The sequence below is a fragment of the Garra rufa genome, chromosome 14 (assembly GCF_049309525.1).
Source record: "Garra rufa chromosome 14, GarRuf1.0, whole genome shotgun sequence".
Lineage (NCBI taxonomy): Eukaryota > Metazoa > Chordata > Actinopteri > Cypriniformes > Cyprinidae > Garra > Garra rufa.
Genome location: NC_133374.1, coordinates 30,348 through 58,067, shown reverse-complemented (window position 1 = coordinate 58,067; position 27,720 = coordinate 30,348). Strand labels below are relative to the sequence as shown.

The window sequence follows — 27,720 nt, the reverse complement described above, 5'->3', positions numbered from 1 at the left end:
TCACAATTGCTAGAAAATATTTTTCCCCCTCAGAATTTAAATATATAACTCACAATTCAGAAGAAAAACATCAGAATTGAGTTCATGCTTTGCAAGTCTGACTTTATAACTCACAATTGAGTTTATATCTCACAATTCCGATAAAAGAAGTCAGAATTCTGAGAAAAATGTCAGTACTGAGTTAATATCTTGCAGTTATAAGAAAAAAGTCAGACTTTTATGAGTTTACATCATACAATTCTGCTATTACAAGAAAAGAAAGTCAAGAATTGCGAGAAAAAAAATTGCAATTACCATTGTTTTTCAATTCAATGGCAGAAACAGCCTTCCATAGATTTTGAATGGCCTTCAATGGAGACACAAAATATTGCCTACTTTGACCAAAAACAGTCAAACCTTCATACTCTGATCTTAAGAATTTAACACCTCCATTTGCATTAAGATTTATATGGTCTGTTCTTTATTTCTAAATGAAAAAGTTTAACTTGTTTGTGCACATGTCAGTATGTCTTATAGACAAACAGTAGAAAACCTCCCTGTAGTGAGTCAATTCAGGTCAAAATGTGTAATGGACCTGGTTGATTGGTTTATATTACTATAATTATACTAGATCTATTATCCTGTCCAGCAGGATATACATGCACCCAATATGAACATCAATCAGAATCATCCAATAAGCGTGTCCTTATATTTAAATAAAAGCTAATTATTGCAACCATAATTTACATTAAAGGAGTAGCTCACTTTCAGAACAAAAATGTACAGATAATGTACTCATCACCCCCTTGTCATCCAAGATGTTCATGTCTTTCTTTCTTCAGTCGTAAAGAAATGATGTTTTTTGAGGCAAACATTTCAGGATTTCTCTCCATATAGTGGACTTCTATGGTGCCCCTGAGTTTGAACTTCCAAAATGCAGCTTCAAAGGGCTCTAAATGATCCCAGCCAAGGAAGAAGGGTCTTATCTAGTGAAACGATCAGTTATTTTCCAAAAACATTTACAATTTATATACTTTTCAATCTCTACACAGACAAAGACGAGCATTTGAGGTTCAAATGTATATAAATTGTAAAAATATTTTTGAAAATGACAGATCGTTTTGATAGATAAGACCCTTCTTTCCTCGGCTGTGATCGTTTAGAGCCCTTTGAAGCTGCATTTTGCAAGTTCAAACTCGGGGGCACCATAGAAGTCCATTAAATGGAGAGACATCCTGAAATGTTTTCCTCAAAAAAAGTCATAATTTCCCTACGACTGAAGAAAGAAAGACATGAACATCTTGGATGACAAGGGGGTGAGTACATCTGTAAATTTTTGGTCTAAAAGTGAACTAGCTTAAAGATATTTGATTTTTCTAGATCACTGGTCTTCTGACAGTATTAAATGAAGGTAATGGAAAGAATGAAAAAAGCAAATGGTGGCTTTAGGATTCCTGACATGTTTGCACAGAAACTTGCTTATGTAAACTGACGCTGGACGAGTTTCATTAAGATATCTACAAGTTGTATTTGTTTGAATCTGAATGCTTTTGCCACCTTTAAGTATTGCTGGTTGTGTGTGTTTGTCATCACACTGTATGAAAACATCTGTAACATCCATTTGAAATCTCCATTCTGATTGGAGGTTGGTATAGTGAAGTAGTCTGGAATCAGCAGTGGTTTGGCTCTATTTGGCACCATACATCCTCTCAATGTCATTCTGGTAGTGAGTTTTGAGCTCCTTTCGTTTGAGTTTAAAAGCATCTGTAACTAGGCCAGTCTCTGGGGTCCAGGGCTCAACGCTCAGGCGGATCTTTCGTGGGATCTCAAATCTTTCTAACTGGGCTGTTAAATACACAGGAAGAGGAAATGAATCAACTAAACTCGAGTGGTAAAACAGGAAGCACAACAAAGTTGACCCTGAACCACAAAACCAATCTTAAGTAGCATGGGTATATTTGTAGCAAAAGCCAAAAATTCATTGTATGGGTCAAAATGATTGATTGAGAATGATTGAAAATCATTAGGATATTAAGTAAAGATCATGTTCCATGAAGATAATTAGCAAATTTACAACTAATATATTAAAACTTAATCTTTGATTAGTAATATGCATTGCTAAGAACTTTATTTGGACAACGTTAAAGGTGATTTTCTAAAATTTTTTGCACCCTCAGATTCCAGATTTTCAAATAGTTGTATCTCAGACGAACATTGTTCTATCCCAACAAACAATACATCAATGGAAAGCTTATTTATTCAGATTTCAAATGATGTATAAATCTCAGTTTCAAAAAAATTGACCCTTATGACTGGTTTTGTGGTCCATGGTCACAAATGTATTCCTATGAAAGAACGTTTATATCATACACAAGTAACATTTCATGATTGATAATATTGTGGCCAATATGATATTACTGGTACATTAAAAAATAAAGGAACACAGTATGTCAATATGTTCTCTAAATGTCTAGGGAAGAAAAAATGAGTTGTATTAGCAACACTTCGAAGTTTAACACAACTTCCAACAGATCTTCACTACTTTAATTAATTTTACAAAAAACGTATATCTTACGATATTAAATATCTCTGCTCCTAATCACTAAAATATGGAAAATATACATCTGATCACACTGCAAAAATTGTTTGTTTTCCAGCGCAAATGTCTAAAGATTATTAAATTGAGATAAATTTACTTGAGAAACAAAATTACATAAGATGATATCTTCACTCTTTAAAATAAAGGTTCTTCATGATGCCATAGAGTTTTTTTTTTTTTTTGTCCAAATGGTTCCTTTAACATCTGAAGAATCTTTCTGTTTCACAAAAGGTTCTTTGTGGTGAAAGAAGTTTCTTCAGATTATAAAAAGGTAAAAAAAAAAGAGATGGTTCTTCCACACTCCTAAAAATAAAGGTGGTTTGAAAGGTTCTTCACAGCTATGCCATAGAAGAACCATTTTTGGGTCCACAAAGAACCATTCAGTCAAAGGTTCTTTGAAGAACCATCTCTTTCTTACCTTTTTACAATCTGAAGTACTTTCTTTCGCCACAAAGAAACAGAAAGGTTCATCAGATGTTAAAGGTGCTTTATGGAACCATTTAGACAAAAAGGTTCTGCTATGGCATCGTGAAGCACCTTGATTTTTAAGAGTGTATGGCACTGTAAAGAACCTTTTGTTTTCTAAGAAACTGAATGAAATGGAGTTCATGAATAAAAAGATTCAATATCTGCCAATGGGCTCAGAGAAATCAACTTAATTAAAAATGAAAGAAAGTTTTCTTAGCCCATTACCAGATATTTGTTCTTGTTTCAAACGTGATTTCATTTAGTTCAATTTCTCCAAAAACTTTCAGACTTAATGTATACATTTTGCATCTTAAGTAAATCTTGATCAAAAGATGTTTAGATATTTGTATTAAGAAAACAAGATAAAAAGAGGCAGATTCTTCAATTCATTTTCTGCAATGGATGCAAGATTTAATTCCATGATTTTATGAATTTAAGACTTTCTCTTCCACTTTAAGACCCTTTTAAGGTCTTACACTGTTTTTTCATGCACCTGTCTAGTTTGAGATTTTATTATTATTTTTTTTTCATAAAGTGTTTTTTCAGACTAGTGGAAAGAATCATCCAAAAGACACCGTTAAGTGTTTCTTTTATAGCACTTTATCTATTTTTGTCAGTAGATTTCAATTACAATCCATATTTTTAAAAGGCTGTTTTCTCAAAATGAGTTTATTCTCCTATGCTGAGCCATAAATCTCCATTCAGTAGCTCTTACACACACCAAACTTTACATTTTTATTCTTGTCTATATCCTGAAGTTTTTCAGAGGGATTTGTTCAGTTATAATTAGCTTAATTTTATACAACATTTTATTCCCCCAAAAACTGAAAAAAAAAAAGTTTTCTGCCTAAGTATTTTCTGTATCATGGAGTGACAAAATGAAATACCGCAAATCCCCTCTGTAAAAACATTTGACTCTTATTATGTTAAAAAAATTAAACAAGAATTTTGAAACTGACTTCATCCAGTGTTTACATTTTTGTACTAGAAATGTACGCAAATTAGTGCATATTTCATTAAATAATGTCTTATTTGCATATTTAAACCTAACATTTTAGAAAACTTGTAATACAAAAAAATGTTTGCAATTATCAATGTAATTAATCAACTGAGTAAGTAAGGTGATAACTATTAGTTAAATGTTTTACCCTATTCACCTGCAGTGTCTCGCCTTAATTTGTGAAAGGTTGAAATAAGATGTTTTAAAGTCCCTCAGAAACCCTGTCTATATACTACAGACATAGTATGAGCAGTATGACAGTATACTTATCCAAGCTGTGTTTCACCTGTAAGTGCCGTTTCTGTGATGACTTTAAGCACCTCCTCCTCGATGACAGGGTTGTTACAGAGCTCCTCCCACAAACCTCTGACACGCTTCCTCTGAGCCAGTGCCAGCAGCTGCTTCTGATTGGGCACCACAAAGCCAATCACGTAAGACTCGTCACTGGAAAACAGGAAGGGGAAAGACTAAAATTATTAGTGGGTGTATTTAGGAGTGCTGACTATAAGGGTCAGATTTTTTTTTATGTTAAAATAGTACTGTCAGATTTTACTAAAGATGCGCAGTGAAGAATTAGCGCTGAAAAGGTGTGAACAGTTATTTTTGCACTTGACCTTATTGAATATGCATTTTTAGGAGTTTCCCTTTCAGACGCAAAATTAATGGGAGGAGAGTGTTAAAATTAATCATGCAACACAATAACATTTGCACTAGTAAAATTACAGGTATTTGAGACATTATTTAACACTAAAAAGCTTGTCTTACATTTGTGCTGCTTTAAGTAGATTGCGCTGGAAATTATTTGAAATGATCTGACCGCATCTGTGTTTTCTAATGTGCGCATTGTCAGTAAATCACATGCAAAATTTTCAACTTCCATTGGCAGTTTTACGGAATTGCGCCCTTAACGCTAATTTGCCCTGTTTAGTAAATCTGGCCCCAAGTGTTTTGTTATTTATTGACATGAGTATTTTATTTTAAGGTTATTCTTATTTTGTTTTACCTTTTCATTAAAAAAAGCAAATAAATATAAGAATTATTAGTTAATTATTAATTTAACAGGGCTTTAAGTATTTATGTACAGGTCTATTTAAAAGGAGCAATAATACATACATTGAATAATATAAAAATATAAAACACTACAGTCTTCTCTGTATTAATTAAACATACACTGATTCTTAAGTCTACTAAAATTATTCAGTATTCAGATTTTCAATAAATGTATTGTGTATTGATGTATATTTTATTTACTTTTTTATTTTATTTAAAATTGCATTTTTAAAATAACTTCTATATTTAAAATGCTTTTGAGTGTTTAACGATTTTATTATAAGTAAAAAAAAAATATTACATATTTTTTAAAATATAGCAATATATTTTTGTATTTAAAGGTCCACTGAAGTGAAACATGCAGCATTATTCTATATGTTGAAGACAGGGTGGGACATATCAAGCAGTCCCGCCCCTTTTTTAAATAGCCAATAGCATTTTGTTTATATTACAGCTTGGGTCAGAGCAGATAAAAGAGACGTTCACTTCTAGAACAAAAATTTACAGATAAAATACTCACCCCCGTGTCATCTAAGATGTTCATGTCTTTCTTTTTTCAGTCGTAAAAAAATGTTTTTTTAAGGAAAACATTTCAGTAATTTTCAGTGAACTTCTATGGCGCCCCCGAAGTTGAACTTCCAAAATGCAGTTTAAATGCAGCTTCAAAAGTGCTTTAAACAATCACAGCTGAGGAATAAGGGTCTTATCCAGCGAAACGATCGGTCATTGGCAAAAAATTGACAATTCTGTGTATTCCGGTTTAAGACAGTTAGGGTATGTTGAAAAACTCCCATCTCATTTTCTCCTCCAACTTCAAAATCGTCCTACATCGCTGCAGAAGTACCGACCCTGCGTTTACAAATTGAACATGCAAATAAGATCAAACAACCTTTACATAAAAAGGTAAAATTGCAATGTAGGATGACTTTGAAGTTGGAAGAGAAAATGAGATGGGTGTTTTTTTGACATACCCTAACTGTCTTGAACTGGAGTACACACAGTTCAGGCAGAGCTAGACAAGACGAGCATTTGAGGTTAAAAAGTATATAAATTGTAATTTTTTTTTTAGAAAATAACCGATTGTTTTGTTAGATAAGACCTTCTTTCCTCGGCTGGGATCATTTAGAGCCCTTTGAAGCTGCATTTAAACTGCATTTTGGAAGTTCAAACCTGGGGGCACCATAGAAGTCCATTATATGGAGAGAAATCCTGAAATGTTTTCTTCAAAAAACATAATTTCCTTACGACTGAAGAAAGAAAGACATGAACAACTTGGATGACAAGGAGTACATTATCTAAAAAGTGAACTACTCCTACAAGGGTGTTTTTGTTAGTGTGGTGCAGGTTGTGCTTTGTGTCGGCACCTGTTGGCATAAGCGCAGATGTTGTCAACAAGTGGGCAGTTTTTCAAGACAGCCTCCACTTTTCCCAGAGACACGTATTCTCCCGCTTGAAGCTTCACCAGGTCTTTCTTGCGGTCTAATATGCAAACACACACACATAAGCAAATATTAGCCATATTTCATCAGATGTGTACGTGGGTGTGTGCTACAGGAAGTTTCTCTTTCTCTCCCTTTTGGAGTGTATCCTGCTTTCTTTGAGTTCTTATCGCTGCCTTTACGGGAATAAGTTGACAGCGAAATGTGTCATTTACAAGAAGCACAGGACTAAAGCGTTTTATCGTAAAGTCGAGGGGACTTCCATTCGCTCGCTCCTGCCAAAACCTGCTGTCTTTACGATGTTCTGGCTAATCTCTCTCACCAATAATCTTCAGACAGCCGTCTCCATGAATCTCTCCGATGTCTCCGGTGCAGAACCACCGCTGGCCTTTCTTATCCACGAAGAAGTCCTCACTGCTCTTGTCTTTGTTCTTGTAGTAACCCATTGTAACGTTGGGCCCACCGACCAGAATCTCTCCTCGCGGACACGGCCGGTCTGTGCTGCGATATCCACCTGGATAAACAAAGATTGCATTATATCAATGAAAAGAAAAACTGATGGAAAACAGACTAAACTGTATAAAGTGCAACAGCAAGGTTCCAGAAATAAAAGTATATTTCAAAACATACAGACCTACCATGACCTCTGAGGTCAATAAAGCATAAGTCTTATGTAGTCAAACCTTTGACATAACGATGTATGATTGGTCCACATTGCATCTTCCAGCCAAGAACTGCTTATTTAGACAGAAAGAAACTATGTGATTAAGATGTAAAGGGACCAGTCAGTTTTTGGGGTGTTTTCCATGAACGGTTATGGTTGAAACACTAAAAATTGGCAGAAAATGTATAGACTCTGTGATTAATTGTACTAAATGTGCTTTTGTAGAGTACTTCAAATCTTAAATATATTTCAAAAAACTGTACTTGCAAATAAAAAGCCACTTAAGCTGACTTAAACAGAGACACTTTTATAAATACATTTCATAATGCAATTAAGTACACAAAAGTGCACTTTTTTAAAACAATACATTTTTTTAAATAAATAAAAAGTTGATAGAATAGAAAAAGGATAGAGAACACTAGTGTTAGAGGGTCACATTTTTTTATTTTTCATTTCTTAATTTTTTTAAAGAATAAAAAGAAAAGTCAAAAGTTTAAAAAAAGAGAATGCTAATGTCGATTTTTATTTATTTATTTATTTTTTAAATAAATAAAAAGTTGACAGAATAGAAAAAGAACAGAGAAGGCTAGTGTCAGAGGGACAAATTTTTATTTTCTTTTTAAATAAATAAAAAAGTCAAAATAATAGAGAATGCTAGAGTTAGAGGGGTCAATTTTTTTGTAGTAGTAGTAGTTTTTTAATATGGTCGAAAAAAAAAAAGAATAGGAAATGCTAGAGTTAGAGGGTCAAATTTTGATTTTTTTTTAATAAAAAGAAAACAAGTAGATAGAATAGAAAAAGTACTGAGAACAAATTAAAGAGTCAATTTGTTTAAACTTTAAATAAAAAAAGAAATCAAGTTGAAAGAGTAGAAAAAGAATAGAGAACACTAGAGTTAGGACAAATTGTATTTTTTTTAAATAACTAAAAAAAGTTGAAAGAATAGAGAATGCTAGAGTTAGAGGGTCACATTTTTTAAATAAAAAAAGAAATCAGAAATTTGATTATTTTTAAAGATAAATATAAAGAAAATCAAGTCAAAAGAATAAAAAGAGAATAAAGAATGCTACATGTAGGGGATCAAATTTGTATGATTTTTTTGAATAAATGAAAAGAAAACAAGTAAATAAAATAGAAAAAGAATTGAGAACACTAGAATTAGAGCACGCTAGAGATAGAAGGTCAATTTTTTATTTTATTTTTTCAAATAAAAAGAAAAGTCGGAAGAATAGAAAAGGAATTAAAAACGCTAGATTTTGAGGGGGACATTTTTGTTTTAATTTTTTTAATAAATGTAAAGAAATCAAGCAGAACAGAAACAGAACACCGAAGTTTGTGGGTAATTTTAAAAATAAATAAATAAAAAGAAAACAAGTAAATAGAACAGAAAAAGAATAGAGCATGCTATTGTTAGAGGGTCAAATTTGTATTATTTTTTTAAATAATAAGAAAACAAGTAAACAGAAAAGAATAGAGAACGCTAGTATTAGAGGGTCAACTTTTTATAATTTTTTTAAATAAATAAAAAGAAAACAAGTCAAAAGAATAGGAAAATAATAGAGAACGCTAGTGTTAGAGGGTCAAGATTTTTTTTATGTACTAAACGTACAACAAACTTTGGCAAATTCAGTAAGTAGTTTAAAAGCAAAATGATTGCCTAGTTATCATAGATGACTAACACAGTCATCTATAAAGACTATTTAGATACTAATATTTGCTAGCCAAAGCCTTCGTGTTTAAGCACAAAAGTTTAATCTAATCCTTGTGACACATGACCTCATTTTATTATGTTTTTAATAATGATGCCATTACAAAATGTTTTGGCCTTTTCTTTGTAATGAGAGCTGTGGACAGTAATTTAACGCGTTTTTAAATAGACGTTTAGTTACTGTGTATAAAGCTGATCTAATCTGTCCAGAAATAGGCGCTCAAAGTGTCTTCCTTACAAGGTCGCAAACGACCTTTAATACTTTTTTCCACTTCCTTCTCTTTTGTTCTGTTGATATATCGCTCATCTTTCTTCCCGCGTAGCAAACTTCCAGACATATCGCCTGATGGATAGGTAAACGTGCATGACAGTGTTTTCATAAGAGCAGATATATGTGTGTGTATATCACACTCACCCTCGATCCAGTCCTTCAGCTGAATTTCACAGCAAACTAGTGGCGCGCCAACTCGTCCTGTACTGTAATCCCAAACTAGACACACACATGTACAATAAGATTTATGGGCTGTAAGGGCATAGTTATGCAATTATTTCCATTGCAGAAAAAGATGTTTCTTCGATTAAAAAAAGGGGGAAAAAAAAAAATCATATTTTAGGAGTCACCATCTGTGTGGACTGTTCCACAACTGATTCCTCTGAGAACACAAACCTCAATCATTTAACAAGGGAACTGTCCTCCACAAATGTTCATTTTAATGTTTTTCTTTGTGGCTTTTGAGGATCAGGACATTGAGTTGGTGACCTAGTTTCATTAATACACAATACACAGTTAGTTTAGATTTGTACAATCTGTTTACATATTTAAACTGGTCATATCATGACTTGTTTGGACTCTCGGGTCCATTTATAATGTCAGTCATGTGTTTTTTTTATTAGCAATAACTAATTTAGTTTATGTGAGCATTTTTCACCCGCTTTTATTGATTAGAATAGGACAATGTAAATAAGCTTGCTTGCGTTGTAAAATGTACATTACCAATGGTAAATGAAACCTATTTTTAATTTATTTCAGTGCTGTCAAACGATTAATCGTGATTAATCGCATCCAAAATAGTTTTTGTTTATATAATATATGTGTGTGTGTACTGTGTATATTTATTATGTATATATATATAAAGACACACACATACAGTATATTTACGTGTATTTACATGCCTATATTTATATTCATATAATTTATATTATATATATATATATATATATATATATATTTAATATATATTTAATAAGTAAATATATCCTATTTTTCTTAAATATAATATATAATTCTCACCAAAGCTGCATTTATTTAATCAGAAATACAGTAAAAACAGTAAAATTCTGAAATAATATTATAATTTTAAATAACTGTTTACTATGTGAATATATTGTAAACTGTAATTTATTCCTGCAATCAAAGCTAAATTTTCTAGCTTTACTCCAGGCTTCAGTGTAACATGATCCTTCAGAAATCATTCTAGAGTGCGGATTTGATGCTCAAGAAACATTTCTGATTGTTATCAATGTTGAAAACAGTTGTGCTGCTTATTATTTTTGTGGTGTCTTTAATGAAAAGAAAGTTCAAAAGAAATCTTTTGTAACATTATATGTCTTTTCCATCACTTTTGATCAATTTAATGCATCCTTGTCGAATAAAAGTACTAATACCATTTCTTCTTACTGACCCCAAATTTTTGGACCCTAGTGTAGATTATGACAATGTGCATGATAGTGTTTGAAATGCAGAATGGTATGAATCTCACGCTGACTAATGGTCCCAGCACCACAGGTTTCCGTGAGGCCGTAGCCCTGACCTACAGGACAGCAGAAGCAAATGTTCATAAACCGCTGGGTTGCGGCAGACAGAGGTGCACCGCCTGACAATAACACCCGCAAACGTCCACCTAACAATGCCCGAACCTTCCGGAAGACCAGTCTGGAGAGAGAAAGAGAATGAAGAGTTAGCTTTTTGTGTGAGACTGTGAGAACTGGTCTGGAGGAGTAACTAAAATTAGCAATGCTATTCAATGATAATTCAAAAATGATCAAATGTCTACTTTTTTCGAGTTGCATTTAGAGGACTAATTGATTTTGGCAGATTGTTTCTGGATATTTCAATGAACCAGTTCAAAAATTTGACTTGTTGATTCAAGAATAGTAAAAATAAATATTTAGCTAAAAACTGCTGATTATCACTGATTCAGTTGTACCACATGTTTTTCATTATACAGTGAGGGAAAAAAATATTTGATCCCATGCTGATTTTGTAGGTTTGCCCACTGATAAAGAAATGATCAGTCTATAGTTTTAATGGTAGGTTTATCTGAACAGTGAGAGACAGAACAACAACAAAAAAATGATAAAGTTATAAATTGATTTGCATTTTAAAGAGTGAAATAAGTATTTGACCCCTTTGCAAAACTTGGTGGCAAAACCCTTAGAGGCAATCACAGAGGTCAGATGTTTCTTGCAGTTAGCCACCAGGTTTGCACACATCTCAGGAAGGATTTTGTCCCACTCCTCTTTGCAGATCCTCTCAAAGTCATTAAGGTTTCAAGGCTGACGTTTGGCAACTGAAACCTTCAGCTCCCTCCACAGATCTTCTATGGGATTAAGGTCTGGAGACTGGCTAGACCACTCCAGGACCTTAATATGCTTCTTCTTGAACCACTCCTTTGTTGCCTTGGCTGTGTGTTTTGGGTGATTGTCAATACCCATCCACGGCCCATTTTCAATGCCTTGGCTGAGGTTCTCACCCAAGGTTTTTGCCCCATCCATCGACCCTTTGATGCGGTGCAGTTGTCTTTTTCCATAATGTTTCCACCTCCATGTTTGATGGTGGGGATGGTGTTCTTGGGGTCATAGGCAGCATTCTTCCTCCTCCAAACACGGCGAGTTGAGTTGATGCCAGACAGCTGGATTTGAACACTTTCACCCAGTTCTCCTCTGAATCAATCAGATGTTCAGTGACAAACTTCAGATGGGCCTGTACATGTGCTTTCTTGAGCAGGAGGACCTTGCGGGTGCTGCAGGATTTCAGTCCTTCACTGTAGGCATAGTGTTACCAATTGTTTTCTTGGTGACTATGGTCCCAGCTGCCTTGAGATCATTGACAAGATCCTTCTGTGTAGTTCTGGGCTGATTCCTCACTGTTTCCATGATCATTGAAACTCCACAAGGTGAGATCTTGCATGGAGCCCCAGACCAAGGGAGATTTACAATAATTTTGTGTTTCTTCCATTTGCGAATAAATCGCACCAACTGTTCTCACCTTCTCACTGAGCTGCTTGGTGATGGTCTTTTCGCCCATTCCAGCCTTGTGAAGGTCTACAATCTTGTCCTTGACATCCTTGGACAACTCTTTGGTCTTGGCCATGGTGGAGAGTTTGGAATCTGATTGATTGCTTCTGTGACAGGTGTCTTTTATACAGGTAACAAGCTGAGATTAGGAGCACTCCCTTTAAATGAGTGCTCCTAGTCTCAGCTTGTTACCTGTATAAAAGACACTTGGGAGCCAGAAATCTTGATATTGATAGGGGATCAAATACTTTCACTCATTAAAATGCAAATACATTTATAACGTTTTTGAAATTTACTGTCTCTCACTGTTCAAATAAACCTACCATTAAAATCATAGACTGATAATTTCTTTGTCAGTGGGCAAATATACAAAATCAGCAGGGGATCAAATATTTTTTCCCCTCACTGTATTAGTCTAATATAAATCTAAATATGTGCAAACAATAGCTTTAGTAGTTTAACTACTTTAATTATGAGAAGACTGTTGTTAGTCAAAGAAGCTTCTCCAACACTGGGGATGGAGTGTGTATTCACGTGTGTGTTTTTGTGTGTGTGTGTGTGTGTGTGTGTGTGTGTGTGTGACGTACTTGTCACACAGTGGGGTGCTGTATCCCATCGCAAGCTGCTCCATCTTGTAGTTGTAGGCCAGCAGAAACAGAGTCCTCTGAAAAACACTCATTTCCTCCACTTTCAGCATGACATTCTTGTAGATCCGATCCATTATCTCCTACACAGACACAGAAAGAAATTCCCCAGACATAACTGATGACATGACTGAAACACGAGAGGGACTTTCTATCTCTTTGACTTGACAATCATTTTTTGTTTCTAGACAAATTAATTTCTTTTTAAAACATTGTAAAAAATAAAGTGTAAAGTCAGCAACACCAAAGCTCCAAAAAGTATCAAAAATATTTATTTTTAAAACAACTTTCGCATAGCGTATGTGACGTTTCGAGCACGCAGGCTCTTCATCAGTCCGATATATATATAATTATTTAATAAATGTATACAATACATCTAAAATTTGATATTTTGATGACTAAATTGTGATGATTCTTAATTATTATTATTTGAGTATTCTGGCATAATATTTCATTAATTCTTAAATATAAAAATATATATTAATATTTTAATTACAATTTCGATTAATATTGTAAATTAATATTAATAATATTCATATCAATATTCAAATAAATAAATAAATAAATATATATATATATATATCCCCACCCCAAATTTTTCTGTATTCTTATTTTTCCTGTTTTAATTTTTCTGCACACTGTTTTAATAGTTAAATAAAATTTTAGTAATCAAAAAGCATGTATAATTAATTGAAATCATTTACTTGATGAGAACATAAAGTTTAAGAATTTCTTCAAAGTTTAACATCAAAAAAAAAGAAAGAAAGAAAAACAATTTTAAATCCCTATGAAATGTGTTCGACTTTTTTCCCAGAATTTGTTTAATTTTTTATTAAATTGTTTGTTTTTGTGTTTAAATTTTTTCTGGATTCTATTTTAATGGTGTAATTAAATTGTAAGAATTATTTACATTTTAAATAATTGTTAATAATATTTATTTATTTACTTTTTTTAAATTTCCAATATATTTTAATAACTTTTGTCCACCAAATCAAAGTTACTGACATATAATCATTATGCTTGAGGCAAATATAAAACAGGAAATGGCATCATAAAAACGACCCCTTGACTTCACGTGGGCACAGAGCAATGACCTCGTCTCCCAGAGAGAGAAAAAACAAAAACTAAAAAAATACCACAAAAACGTCTCTAAGGAACCTTGACCATTAATCAAAAGTGATGATAAAGACATTTATAAATGTTACAAAAGAGTTCTATTTTGGATAAATGCTGTTCTTCTGAACTTTTCTATTCATCAAAGAAACCTAAAAAATGTTATTTGAACAGCAAATCAGAATATTATAATGATTTCTGAAGAATCATGCAACTGAGTCAAGATGCTAAAAATTCAGCTTTGAAATCAAATAAATAGGTTACATTTCTAAAATATATTCAAATAGAAAACAGTCATTTTAAATTCTAATAATATTTCACAATTGTACTGTTTTTGCTGTACTTTGGATCAAATAAGTGCAGGTTGGTGAGCATCTTTAAAAAAAACATTAAAAATCTTGACTCGTATAATGGTTTCTACAAAAGCAATTTTCACCACAAGGAACCTTGAAGCACTGTAAACATGCACCACTGCTTTACCATCTGCTATCACCACAGTATTGTTTTGCCAGGGATGTGTACGCTGAATCTAATTGAGTTATGCTGACATTTTTCCACTTCACATTTCATCACATCTCATGTGACACAGGAGGGTGGAGAACCGTTTTTTTTCAGAAGCTCCCTTATGATTCGGATGTTCTCCCACTGCTCTCAGCCGCTGTGTTTATGGAAGTTTGCTGTTCTGTGTCGTTATCATTCCACTGGGACCCTTGTGTGCAACCACACTATGACTCTCTCTCTCTGTGTGTGTCTGTGTGTGCATTGCAGTGTCCTCCGGCAAAGAAAATCTAGATATTAAACATTATTAATTGTGTATCTACAGTGAGTGAGTCACTCACTGTGTGCGTGCGTGTCAGAAGGATATCCACACCGGGCTTTCTCACGTTCTGTTTACAGCTGTAAATCATTCCAGACAATCACATTCGCTGACATTCAACCCCAAAAAGCCCAGAGAGAAACAGAGAAAGAGAGAGATTCAGCCTTACTGGTACTGCTGCCATTAAAGTGGGCCGCAGGATGCTAATGTCTCCTTTGCTTCCCTTCTTTATCTTGGTTGACTAGAAAGTAAAAACAATGAAAGAGAGAAGATATCAAAGTTTTAAAGGGATCCTATTATGCTTTTTCACTTTTTGAATTTCAGCCAGTGTGTGGTGTGTATGTTTGGGCATAACAAATGTCTACAAAGTTACAAATCTCAAAGTCCACTCCAAAGGGAGATATTTAGTTTTTAAAAAATCCCTTTCAAGAAATACAATGAATGGCTCCTTTGGACAACAGCGTTTGTTTTTTCCGGATGCTATTATGTTACAACGTAAATCCCGCCTATGGAAATTTGAATTGTTTCACGGGTGAGGAGGGACGAGGTGGGGATTCGCCTAACTTTAGCAATGTAGCATGGACACCTGCTTCTGGGATCCTTCAGTGAGCTGCAGAGCGGCTTGTATAAACGCAAGCATTGACTAAAGTGTCCGCAAACTGCTCCGGTAACTGTGCTGGAGTCACGCTGTTGACGTGTGCGGTATAGAGGTTTTTTTAAACAAATTTAGTGAAATTATTAAATTTTCCATTCATATAGACAGTCACTTGCTTTATTCCTGAATGAATCAGCCATTCGAACAAATCAAATAAATATGATTCAGTGATTAAATCAGTGTCTTGCCACCACCTGCTGGCAGATTTAGTTTAATTTTTAAAGTATCTTTTCAGTTATTTAATATTTAATCATTTAATATTTCTGTATTTAAAATTTTATATTTAAAACATTAATCTTAACATGAATTTATGAGTTTGATGGCACTCATGCCACCTCTGAGCCTCATTAAACATGAAAAGGTAAAAACAAAGGTAAAAAACAAAATTCCCCGGTAAAATCAAATATCACCTCGTAATGGGAAGGCTAATTTTTTGTCTGATTTTTGGATTGTTGTTTAGAATGTGCTCTTGTGCTCCTAACAAGAAAAGTAAGCGTAGAGCCCTGGTAAAGAAATGTATCGGCGATCTCGCAGGCTGACAATAGGACCAAAACTACTGTAGCATATTATTTACTCACCCTCCATGCATCCTAGGTGTATAGGACTTCCTTCTTTCAGACGAATGCAATCTGAGTTATATTAAAAAATAATCCTGCCGCTCCCAAGCTTTAGAACGGCATAGACTGAACGACATAGACAAGTGTTTCTCTCTATCAGTCCAAAAGTCGATCTATAATAAAGAGTGCCTCACATGGCTCCGGAGGGGTCAGTCAAAGCCTCGTTTAGCGATCCGATGTGTTTTTGTAATAAAAAATAGCCATATTTAAAATGTAAGAATCACTTTAATCAAGCTTGCGCTAACAGTTGTACACTGAACTTGCTGCTTGGGGAAGGGGCGTGGCAGGATGAAATGCCATTTAAGCTGTTCGCCAATTGCAGTGCAGTTGGACTGCTAACCAATCACAACACATTTAGTTTTCTGGAAGGCAACAAACCCAGAACTAATTAAACCATTTGTGCCAGCCTGGGGAGAAAGCTACTGTAATAATGTAAATTATGTGAAAAATAATATGTTTTTCGAACCACCAAGCATGAGAGCATGTTCTAGTGCACCCTCAAAACAAAATAAAGACTTTGTAAAAGAGCACAATAGGACCCCTTTAATTCATCTCAACCCAGTTGCAATGAATAAGTAACTCCCACAGCACTGCACATGTTTTTCCATTACGTGGTTCTGTCGTTTCAGCATTTTCCACTGACACTATTTGACATCATTGTTGTTGTTTGTCTTGTAATTACAGTGCAGTGCCTTATTGCGTATATCATACACTAAAAAAAACTTATTTCGTTCAGAATATCTTGGTAAACTTCACAAATAATTACAAATGAAATGAAATTAAATTAAATGAAATATAGTATTTTCTTGTTTCTTGGTTTCTTGTCTTTTTATACAATGCAATCCAGTGTTTTGATTTCATGAATGCAATTGGTAAATATTAAGAAAACTGTGTTGTACCTGGTCTGAGAGTGTTTGTGGTGAAGAGTAGCCGATTCTGCAGCCGTGAGCCAAACACACCATCTCAGCGCTCAACTCCAACACGTGCGCCAGTGGAAGATAGCCAATGTATGTGTCATCCTCACTGCAAAAACACACATATCAACTGTCTGCGTAATATAAATATCAGGTTTTAAATTTGAAACCAGACTGGAAAAAGAAAACATTTTACTATACTATAGTCTTCTGTTAATTATCAGGCTTGTTTCATGCATCTTGTGTGTATATATATAAGATTGTAAATTATTTCAGATTTTTAGTGACAGTAAAGACATTTAAAATGTTACAAAAGATTTCGATTCAAGAATCAAGAATGAAATGAAAAATAAAATGTACACTACTAGTCAAAAATTTTTGAACAGTTAGATTTGTTTTTAAAGAAGTCTCTTCTGCTCACCAAGCCTGCTTTATTTAATCCAAATTACAGCAAAAGCAGTAATTTCGTGTGAAATATTTTTACTATTTAAAATAACTGCTTTCTATTTAAATATATTTTAAAATGTGATTTATTCCTGTGATTTCAAAGCTGAATTTTTAGTCATTATCCCAGTCACATGATCCTTCAGAAATCATTCTAATATGCTGATTTGCTGTTCAAGAAACATTTCTGATTATCATTATTGTCCATATTTAAAACGGTTGAGTATTTTTTGGGGGGATTCTTTAATGAATAGAAAAATCCAAAGATCAGCATTTATCTGAAAAAAATAAATAAAAAAACATTTGTCAAGGATATTTTAAAGCAGTGCCAGCTTCTATGACTTTTTTATGATGAAAGATACCAGATTTTAATTTATTAACAAGATCTTGTAGTACTTCAACATTTGTTTTTAAAAATACATTTATAATGTTGCAAAAGAGTTCAGATAAATGCTATTCTTCTAAACTTTTCTATTCACCAAAGAGAAATCGAAATCTTTTGTAACATTTTAAATGTCTTTACTGCCACTAAAAAAGTATAATTTTATATATATATATATATATATATTATATATGCAAGATGCATGAAACAAGCCTGATAATTAACAGAAGACTACATAAATATTTGACTGGTAGTGTATCATTGTTTCAACATTATTAATAATTAGAAATGTTTCTTAAGCAGCAAATCAGCTTATTAGAAGGATTTCTGGAGGATCATGTGACTCTGAAGACATGAGTAATGATGCTGAAAATTCAGCTTTGATCACAGAAATAAATTACATTTTACAATAAACAGCAATTTTCAGTATTTCTGATCATATAAATGCAGCTATGATGAACATAAGAGATTTGAATAAGAAAATACTGTAAGGAAACATTCAAAAATCGTAATACAGGTTTTATATTGAATTACATTTTTTGTTTTAGCTGCATTTTCACTGTATTTTTCTTGCTGAGTTCACAAGATGTGTAAAAACAGCACACATATGTCATACGACATATACAATATACAGTGCGTGGCGTAGAAATCCCCACAGACAGTTTTTCCTCACTCTGTTTATTTTATCCATAGGCAATGGCTTGTTTTCTAGGAAACACTGATAAACATATCCTTAAACACATTAGTGAATGACGACAGATGGCAGGATGTTATGGTTTCATACCCGAGGTTGGGGATTCTCTCGGCCATGCCGGTGATTCCGGCAATGATATTACTGTGAGAGATCATGACTCCTTTTGGCACGCCGGTGGAGCCGCTGGTGTACATGATCACAGCCACATCAGATGCACACGGAGGCCGTCTCTGCTTCGATGCTGTGGACAGAAGTAGGCAGAAGTTACTAGAAATTCCATTCTATAAAGGGATTAACCACTAGAAAATCAATTTGAGCTCATTATATCTAGTGAATGCTTCACTGTGACATAACAGTGCTTCGATGTCCTGAATGCAAATTTGTGACGTCATAGAGGAGTGCTTTTATCATATTATTGTGCTGTTGTGAAATCACAGATGAGAGGGGTTCATTGTGACATCACAGAGCATTTTTACTTAGTTTACCTTCAAAAACCTATTGCAAAATTGAAAATGCATGGATGCAGATTTCAGTGTTTTATTCATAATGTTAAAACTCAGTTTTTAATATATTAACACACAGTTCTCACACTCTTTGATTCATTTCCATGATTTCTCTATCAACCTCAAAATTAATTTTATAGAGATTTTAAGCCTATTAAAAATAACAAGAAACATGTATATTCACTACACATTTTCCAGGCCTGGAAATACTTTTTTTTTGTGTGATTGCATTAATGTTTTTCTTAAACAATACCAATAACTTTGCTTTTTTAAACAATACCAGTTATGTTTTTTTTTATTAAGAAAACTGATTAGATTATTTACCTTTTTATTAATATTTCTCATATTAAAAATGAAAGCTAAAGATAAGAATAGAAACAGTATTATTTTAATATACATTTTTAAAATTTAGTTTAAGTTTTAGTCATTTTGTAGTGCATTTGTATTTTTGTTTTTTAATCAAAAAAATTAAATATTTAAATAGAAAGCAGTTATTTTGTATTGTAATAATATTTCACAATATGTCTGTTTTTACTGTATTTTTGATCAAATAAATGCAGACTTGGTAAGAAGAAGAGACTTCTTTCAAAAACATAAAAAATATAAATGTTATTCATTTCTATGAATTTTCCAGGCCTGGAAATCACAATTTTTTATCTGACTGCAGTAATGTTTTTCTTAAAGAAACTAGTTTGCTTGTTTTTTTAAGCAGTGCCAGCTTCTATGGATTTTTATAATGAAAACTGATTTTTTGAGGTTTTTAATTTTTTAATGTTTATTTTATTTTATTTTTTTATTAACAAGATCTTTTAAGCTTATTAACCATAGTACTTCAACATTTGTTTTTAGACACTTGTCATTTATGTTCAGTTTATTTTTATTTTATTTTAACTTTTTTAATTTTCAATTAGTTTTAGTTAAAATGCTTTATGATGAAAACATTACATTTTAATTAGACTTACATTTACATTTTACACTTACATTTTTTATATTTAAAATGAAAACTTGAAATCTTATCTTTTAAAATGAAAAAGATAAGAAAATAAACTATTATTTTAATATATATCTTGAAATTTATATAGTATTTCAGTATTTATTAATGTTTAGAATTAGCTTGTATTATATTTCAATTTTAGTTTTAGTCATTTTGTAGTGCTTTTGTCCTTTTTGGTTCTTTCTTTAATATTTATTAACATTTATATTTTTTTTAATTGAATATTAATTGAATTTTTTAATTGAATTTTTTTTTTACATTTTTATATTTATTAACAAGATCTTTGAAGCATATTAACCATAGTACTTCAACATTTCTTTTAATTTTAGATGCCATTGCAACATTTCTCATTTTTCTTCAGTTTTTTTTAACAATTTACTTTTAATAATTTTACTGAATTTTATTTTAACGTGATTTTATTTTTTAATGGTTTTAGTTTTAGTTAAAAAGCTTTTTTATGATGAAAACGTATTGGATTTTGATTCGATTATTTACATTTTTAATAAATAATTTTATATTTAAAAAATAAGATGAGAAAAGAAACTATTAAAAAGAAAGTATTAAAAAGCATTATTTTAATATATATTTTGAAATGTATATATTACAGTATTTATTCATATTTAGGATTTATTAATATATTAGATTTAGCTTGTATTATTATATTTCAATTTTAGTTTAGGTTTGTGGTATTTTGTTCATTTTTAAAATATTTATTAACTTTTTAATTTTTTTGTTTTTTTATTAAAATTCAATTTTTTTTAATTTGTAATTTTTTTTATATTTATTATCAAGATCTTTTTAGCTTATTAACTGTGGTACTTCAGATTTTTTTTGTCTGTTGCCATTGTGACATTTCTCATTTTTGCTCAGTTTATAAAAAATATTTCTTCTAAATTTTTTACTTTATTTACTTTTTTATAGCTTTAATTAAACACAAATTTTAAACAGTATTAAATAAAAGCAAATGATGCTACAATTTGGCAAAACTACAAAAATCACTGGAAGATGGGGGGAGGATATGTTGTAAACTTGAATTTATAGTTGTTTGAAGAATATTGATAAAGACTATAAAAGTAAAAATACAGTATGCATGTGTGAATGAATTAAAAAGATAAGAACAGGAAGCGGGTGCAGGATGTCAGTACCAGAACAGAACGTTTCAGCTTTGAAAACCAGAGTACCATTTAAGCCGTTCCAAGATTTCAGAACCTCAAATGTGGAACATGGGAATTCGAGTGTGTACATTTGTGCATTGTGAGGCTCAACGTGATTTAGCATTAGCATGCTGACACAGAACAGAGTGAATGTCATGTCGAGCCGAAGGAGCAAGATCAGCGTAATGTCATGTGAAGTCTGTGGCAGTGTGAGAAAACGTGACCCAACACACACACATACACATGATCCAGTGTGTAAACGACTACTACTACCAGCTGTTGAGGGTCAGTCCTGCTTCACAGAGAATTATAACGGAGGAAGTAAACGGAAGAGTGAAAGAGTCAGGGACGCCCTCGACCCTGGCCTTAATTTGACACAGATGGAGGATTTCTCATTCACATGACCTGAGGCGACCTCAAACACACACACACATACACACTAGTACCATTCTCAGGATGGGCCCCTAGTCTCTTCACAGCCGCCATGCTGTGGACACTGATGCCTCGTGGGTATTCAGAGCCGCTCTTGAGTTTATCATCCACAACGATGATGTGTCGTAATCTGGGCACCTCTAGCAAAATATTCTGTGTCAAAATACAAGCGGAAAAACATTAGTGCATGTATTTGACTAATGCATTTCAAAGCAAAATATAATATTCAACTGTAGTTTAAGTTTTAGAAATTTTGTAGTGTTTTAGTCATTTTTGTTCCTTTTTTATTTTTACTTTTATATTTATTAACAAGATCTATTAAGCTTATCATAGTACTTCAACATTTTTTTTTATTTTAGTCAGTTGCCATTGTAACATTTCTCATTTTTGTTTAGTTTTTGAAAAGTTTTTCTTCAGTTATTTTTATTTAGTTTTAACTTAATTTCAATTTGTAGTACTTTTGGTTAAAACGCTTTTTATGATGAAAACTGATTAGAATTTGATTAGATTAACATTTTTATTAATTTGTTTCTTTTTAAAATGGAAACTCAAGATAAGAAAAGAAACTATTATTTTAAAATATATTTTAAAATTTATATAGTATTAGTTATTTAATAATATTTAGAAGCAGCAAATTTTAGTTGAAGTTTTAGTCATTTTGTAGTGCTTTTGTCATTTTTAAAATATTTATTTTTTTATTTTTATTTTTTAATGTTTATTTTTTTTATGAAAAGTAGACTGTGATATTATTGGTTGTTATTGTTTTCCATGCCCATTACACCATCCTTTCACATTTGCAAGCAACATATAAATTATATATACACTACTGGCCAAATAATTCAGATTTTTTAAATGTTTTTGAAAGACATTTCTTAAGCTAGAAAGATTTCTGAAGGATCATGTGACACTTACGACTGAAGCAATGATGCTGAGAATTCAGTTTTGCATCCTAGGAATAAATTAAATTTACAATATGTGACCCTGGACAACAAAACCAGCCTTAAGTAGCATGGGTATATTTGTAGCAATAACCAAAAATACATGCTATAGGTCAAAAATATAGATTTTTCTTTTATGCCCAAAATTATTAGAATATTAGATTATGTAACATGAAGATATTTTATACATTTCCTACTGTAAATATATCAAAATCTAATTTTTGAATAGTAAAATGCAGATTTTCAAATAGTTGCATCTTGGCCAAATATTGACATAATGACATCCTAACAAACCATACACCAATGGAAAGCTTATTTATTTATTTATTTATTTTTATTGTGCAAGTAGTGAATGTGACAATATTACACCAAACATATAATACATAACAAAAAACAAAACAAAAAAACAAGTAAAGAATATGACAATATTTAGATAAAGAAGCAATTTCAACATATATACTGATATCTAATATTACAAGTGCATTCATATAACAGCGTATGTATTTATGTGTCTGTGAACATTATGATCATGTGTGTATGCGAATGTCTGCGCATGTGAGCCAGTTATTGCATCTTGGGGTGGGAGAGGTAGTACATAGGTGAAATAATATCTAACAGATTATTAATAAATACAATAGTAATAACAATTAAAAAATGAAGCCATTGGAGATATCAAATATTATTAGCAATAATAATAACCATGATACCTATAACAACAATAACAACAACAACAATAATAATAATAAAAATGGCAATAATAATAATAAGTTGGAAAGCTTATTTATTCAGCTTTCAGAGTGATGTATAAATCCCAATTTCAAAAATTTACCCTTATGACTGGTTTGGTGGTCCAGGGTCACTTATAATCAAATAGAAAGCAGATAAAAAAAGATAATTGCTACTTTTTTAACTCACAATTCTGATTTTTTTTTCACAGAATTGCAAGTTCTCTCACAAATTTGAGTTTACATATCATAATACTGGTGAACAGAAGAGACAAAAACATAAAAAAAACTCTATTTCAACCTTAACACTTTCAAATTGTTGAGCAAATACATGTTTGATCAATGTTTTGTTAGTCATATTATGTAATATGTTTAATCTGATTAAAAACAGTTTGATTACTACATGAAACACTTTGTATAGTCTGGTTTTTGAGAATTTTGAGTGTTTGATCACCTTGAGTTTGGTTTCCAGAAGGTCTTTGCTGGTGATTATGTGAGAAACTTCAGCTTCATTGAGTCCATGAGCAATAGCAGGACCACCCAGAGTGGAGTAAAGAGTGACCACTTTAAAACACACAGATATGAGAAAGATTAAAGACCTAATTCAATGTAGACAGACATCTTTTCAACATAACTCCAATGTCTATAAATATAAATATAACACAGGATAAATAACAAACACTCTATACAGTTGAAGTCAAAAGTTTATGTTCACCTTGCAGAATCTGCAAAATGTTAATTATTTTACCAAAATAAGAGGATCATACAAAATGCATGTTATTTTTTATTTAGTACTGATCTGAATAAGATATTTCACATAAAAGACAGTTACATATAGTCCACAAAAAATAATTGAATTTATAAAAAGCACCCTGTTCAAAAGTTTACATACACTTGATTCTTAATACTGTTTTTTTGTTTAGTGATTGTTCTTCAAAAAAAACCTTCAGAATACCTTAAATTCTATGGTTTTTTCAGCATCTTTGTGTTTTTGAACCCTTTTCAACAATGACTGTATGACATGACATCCATCTTTTCACACTGAGGACAACTGAGGGACTCATATGCAACTATTACAGAAGGTTCAAACACTCACTGATGCTCCAGAAGGAAAAAACAAATGTATTAAGAGGGTGTAAACTTTTAAACAGAATGGAGATGTGTATATATATATTTTTTTGCCTAATTTTTTTCATTTAGTACTGCCCTTCAGAAGCTACAGAAGATACTTACATGTTTCTCAGAAGTCTTAATTGCGTCATTTTTCCTTCTAGAGCATTAGCAAGCATTTGAACCTTCTGTAATAGTTGCATACGAGTCCCTCAGTTGTCCTCAGTGTAAAAAGATGGATCTTAACATCATACAGTCATTACTTGAAAGGGTTCAAATACACAAAAATGCTGAGAAAACAGAATTTGTGGAACCTGAAGGATTTTTCTGAAGAACAGCAGGCAGTTTAACTGTTCAGGACAAACAAGGGACTCATGAACAACTATCAATAAAAAATAAAAATAAAACAACAGCTGTAGATCATTTAGCTAACCACAAAGTATTAAGAATCAAGTGTATGTAAAATTTTGAACAGGGTAATTTTTAGAAATTCAACTATTATTTTATCTTGTGGACTATATGTAAACATGTATGTGAAATATGTTATTCAAGTCAGTACTAAAAAAAAAAAAAAAAAACATGCGTTTTGTGTGATCCCACTTATTTTGATTAAATAATTAACATTTTGCAGAGAATACGTATAAAAAACAACTTGGGTGTTCATGTTGCATTTCCAAGCTGCTGACACCAGCAGTGCAGTGACCAGGGAATAATTTCTGTTGAATTGTCTGAAGTAGGTTAAAGCATGGTTTTCCTGTCACTAGCATTCACAGGCTTTTTTATGGTATTCCCAGTTATCCAGATTTTTCCTTGTATTTTTCCATTTAATGACAGAAAAGGCACTTAAGTAAGATGTATGACACGTCTATTTTTAACAATGAAACAAAATTTTAAAAAGGTAATTGACACTTTTTTAACTCACAATTCTGATTTTTTTTTTTTACAGAATTGCATGTTCTCTCACAAATTTGAGTTTACATGTCATAATACTGAAAAAAGGCTTAAGTGTGAGATAAAAATATGCTAATCCTATGATTTTTATTTTTTTATCCTGTAACGGAAAACAAACTTCCATAAATAATGTCAGTTCCCTCTTCTTACATTTTGATATGCAACATTTATTTTTTATTTAATTTATTTAATATTTATTTGTTTACAAAATATACAGTAAAACAGCAATATTATAAAATACTATTGCAAATTAAAATGACTGTTTTCAATTTGAATATACTGTAAATGTAATTTATTCCTGTGATCAAAGCTGAATTTTCAGCATCTTTATTCCAGTCTTCAGTGTCACATGATCCTTCAGAAATCGTTTTAATATGCTGATTCGCTCAATTTTTTTTAATGTTTGCCAATTATTTGTGCTCAACTAGTAATATAAGTTCTTACTATTATGTTATATTATATTAAAAAAGTGCTGTGCTGCTTAACATTTTTTCATGATTATTTGATGAATAAAAAGTTAAAAAGAACAGCATTTATTTGAAGTAGTCAATGTCTTTATTATTAAATGACATTTTTACTGTTGCTTTTTGCATGAATAAAAGTATTATTTTGAAAAAATAGACCAACATTTTTTATTGTATATTTATATATACTACCAGTCAGAATTTTTTGAACAGTAAGATGTTTTTTAAAGAAGTATCTTCTGCTCACCAAGTCTGCATTTATTTGATCAAAAGTACAGCAAAAACAGTAAAATAAAAAATAATAATAATTTTACTGTTTAATATAACTGCTTTCTATTTGAATATATTTTAAAATGAAATGTATTCCTGTGGTTTCAAAGCTCAATTTTTAGCAATTTTTACCAGTCTTCAGTGTCTAATATGCTGATTTGCTGTTCAAAAAACATTTATTATTATTACTATTATTATTATGTTAAAAAACAGCAAAGTAGAATTTTTTCAAGATTCTTTGATGAATAGAAAGTTCAGAAGAACAGTATTTATCTGAAAAATATTTTTTTAACATTATAAAATGTATTTATCATCACTTTTGATCAATTTAAAGCATCCTTGCTAAATAAAAGTATTAATTTCTATAATTCTTTATCTAAAAAATATTGTACCGACTCCAAGCTTTTGAATGGTACAGTATATAATTTATTTTATTTCAGATAAATGCTGATCTTTGGATATTTCTATTCAAAGAATCCTGAATTTTTTTTTTACTTAACTGTTTGAAATATTAATAATAATAATAAATGTTTCTTGAACAACAAATCAGCATATTAGACTGATTTCTGAAGTATCATGTGACACTGAAGACTGGAGTAATGATGCTGAAAATTCAGCTTTACATCACAGGAATAAATTACATTTTACAAAATATTCAAACAGAAAGCAGTATTTTAAATACTAAAGATATTTCACAATATTTATGCTTTTGCTGTATTTTGGATCAAATAAATGCAGGCTTGGTGAGCAGAAGAGAATTTTTTAAACATCTTACTGTTCAAAAACTTTTGACTGGTAGGGTATATGAATAAACACACAGACACATAATTACTAAATAAATTCAAAGATGCACTCAATCATTTTTCTCTCATGTGTTTGCATGCTGTTGTGTAACTGTGTCAGTTATCAGTAGTAACAGCACGCATTGCTGTGAAAAGTTCAGGATGAGGGCAAACAAGCACAAGCCAGAACACACACACATACACAAAAACACATACAGCACACAAAGCTAAACCATGCACACATAAATAAACATTCATAAAGATATACACGATGCACACACATTTTTGCACATGACAAAAACTGAAACAATCCATGTGCCTTCACTTTCTCGCTCATACACAGACACACACACACACACACACACACACACACACACACGTCACACACACGTCACACACACAAGTTTGTTTTTGTGAATTGTGGGGACATTCCATAGACGTAATGGTTTTTATACTGTACAAACGATATTTGCTATCACCCTACACCTTCCCCACACCTAAACCTAGCCCTCACAGGAGACTGTGCATATCTTTACATTCTCAAAAAAACGTATTCTGTATGATATAAGCCTTTTGAAAAGTGGGGACATGGGCAATGTCCTCATAAGTCACCCTCTCCTTGTAATACCTATGTCATACCCATGTTATTACACAAATTTGTGTCCTGATATGTCACAAAAACAAACACACACACACACACACACACACACACACACACACACACACACACACACACACACACACACACGGCTGCACTGAGAACACAAGGGGGTCGGCGAGCCGCATTCGGTGACATCATCAGTCTGCGTCACTGCCTGAGGGCGCGACACTTCAGCCGTGAGACACAAACAGAGAGGAGATCGCCACGGAAACATCAACACGCACACACATGATGATAAGCTCGAATGTGCAT

General features: G+C 32.0%; 1 protein-coding gene across 1 annotated transcript; it reads right to left on the bottom strand.

The window, feature by feature from the left end:
* Positions 1–402: 402 nt before the first annotated feature.
* LOC141285206 (fatty acid CoA ligase Acsl3-like) lies at positions 403–27,720 on the bottom strand (the record flags this gene model as incomplete). Its single annotated transcript, XM_073818248.1, has 13 exons — positions 403–1,824; positions 4,333–4,490; positions 6,461–6,575; positions 6,858–7,049; positions 9,323–9,397; positions 10,668–10,840; positions 12,792–12,931; positions 14,948–15,019; positions 16,950–17,073; positions 18,575–18,725; positions 21,582–21,720; positions 23,685–23,794; positions 27,556–27,720. Coding segments are annotated over 13 exons (1,772 nt in total), but the record flags the coding sequence as incomplete, so codon positions are not given.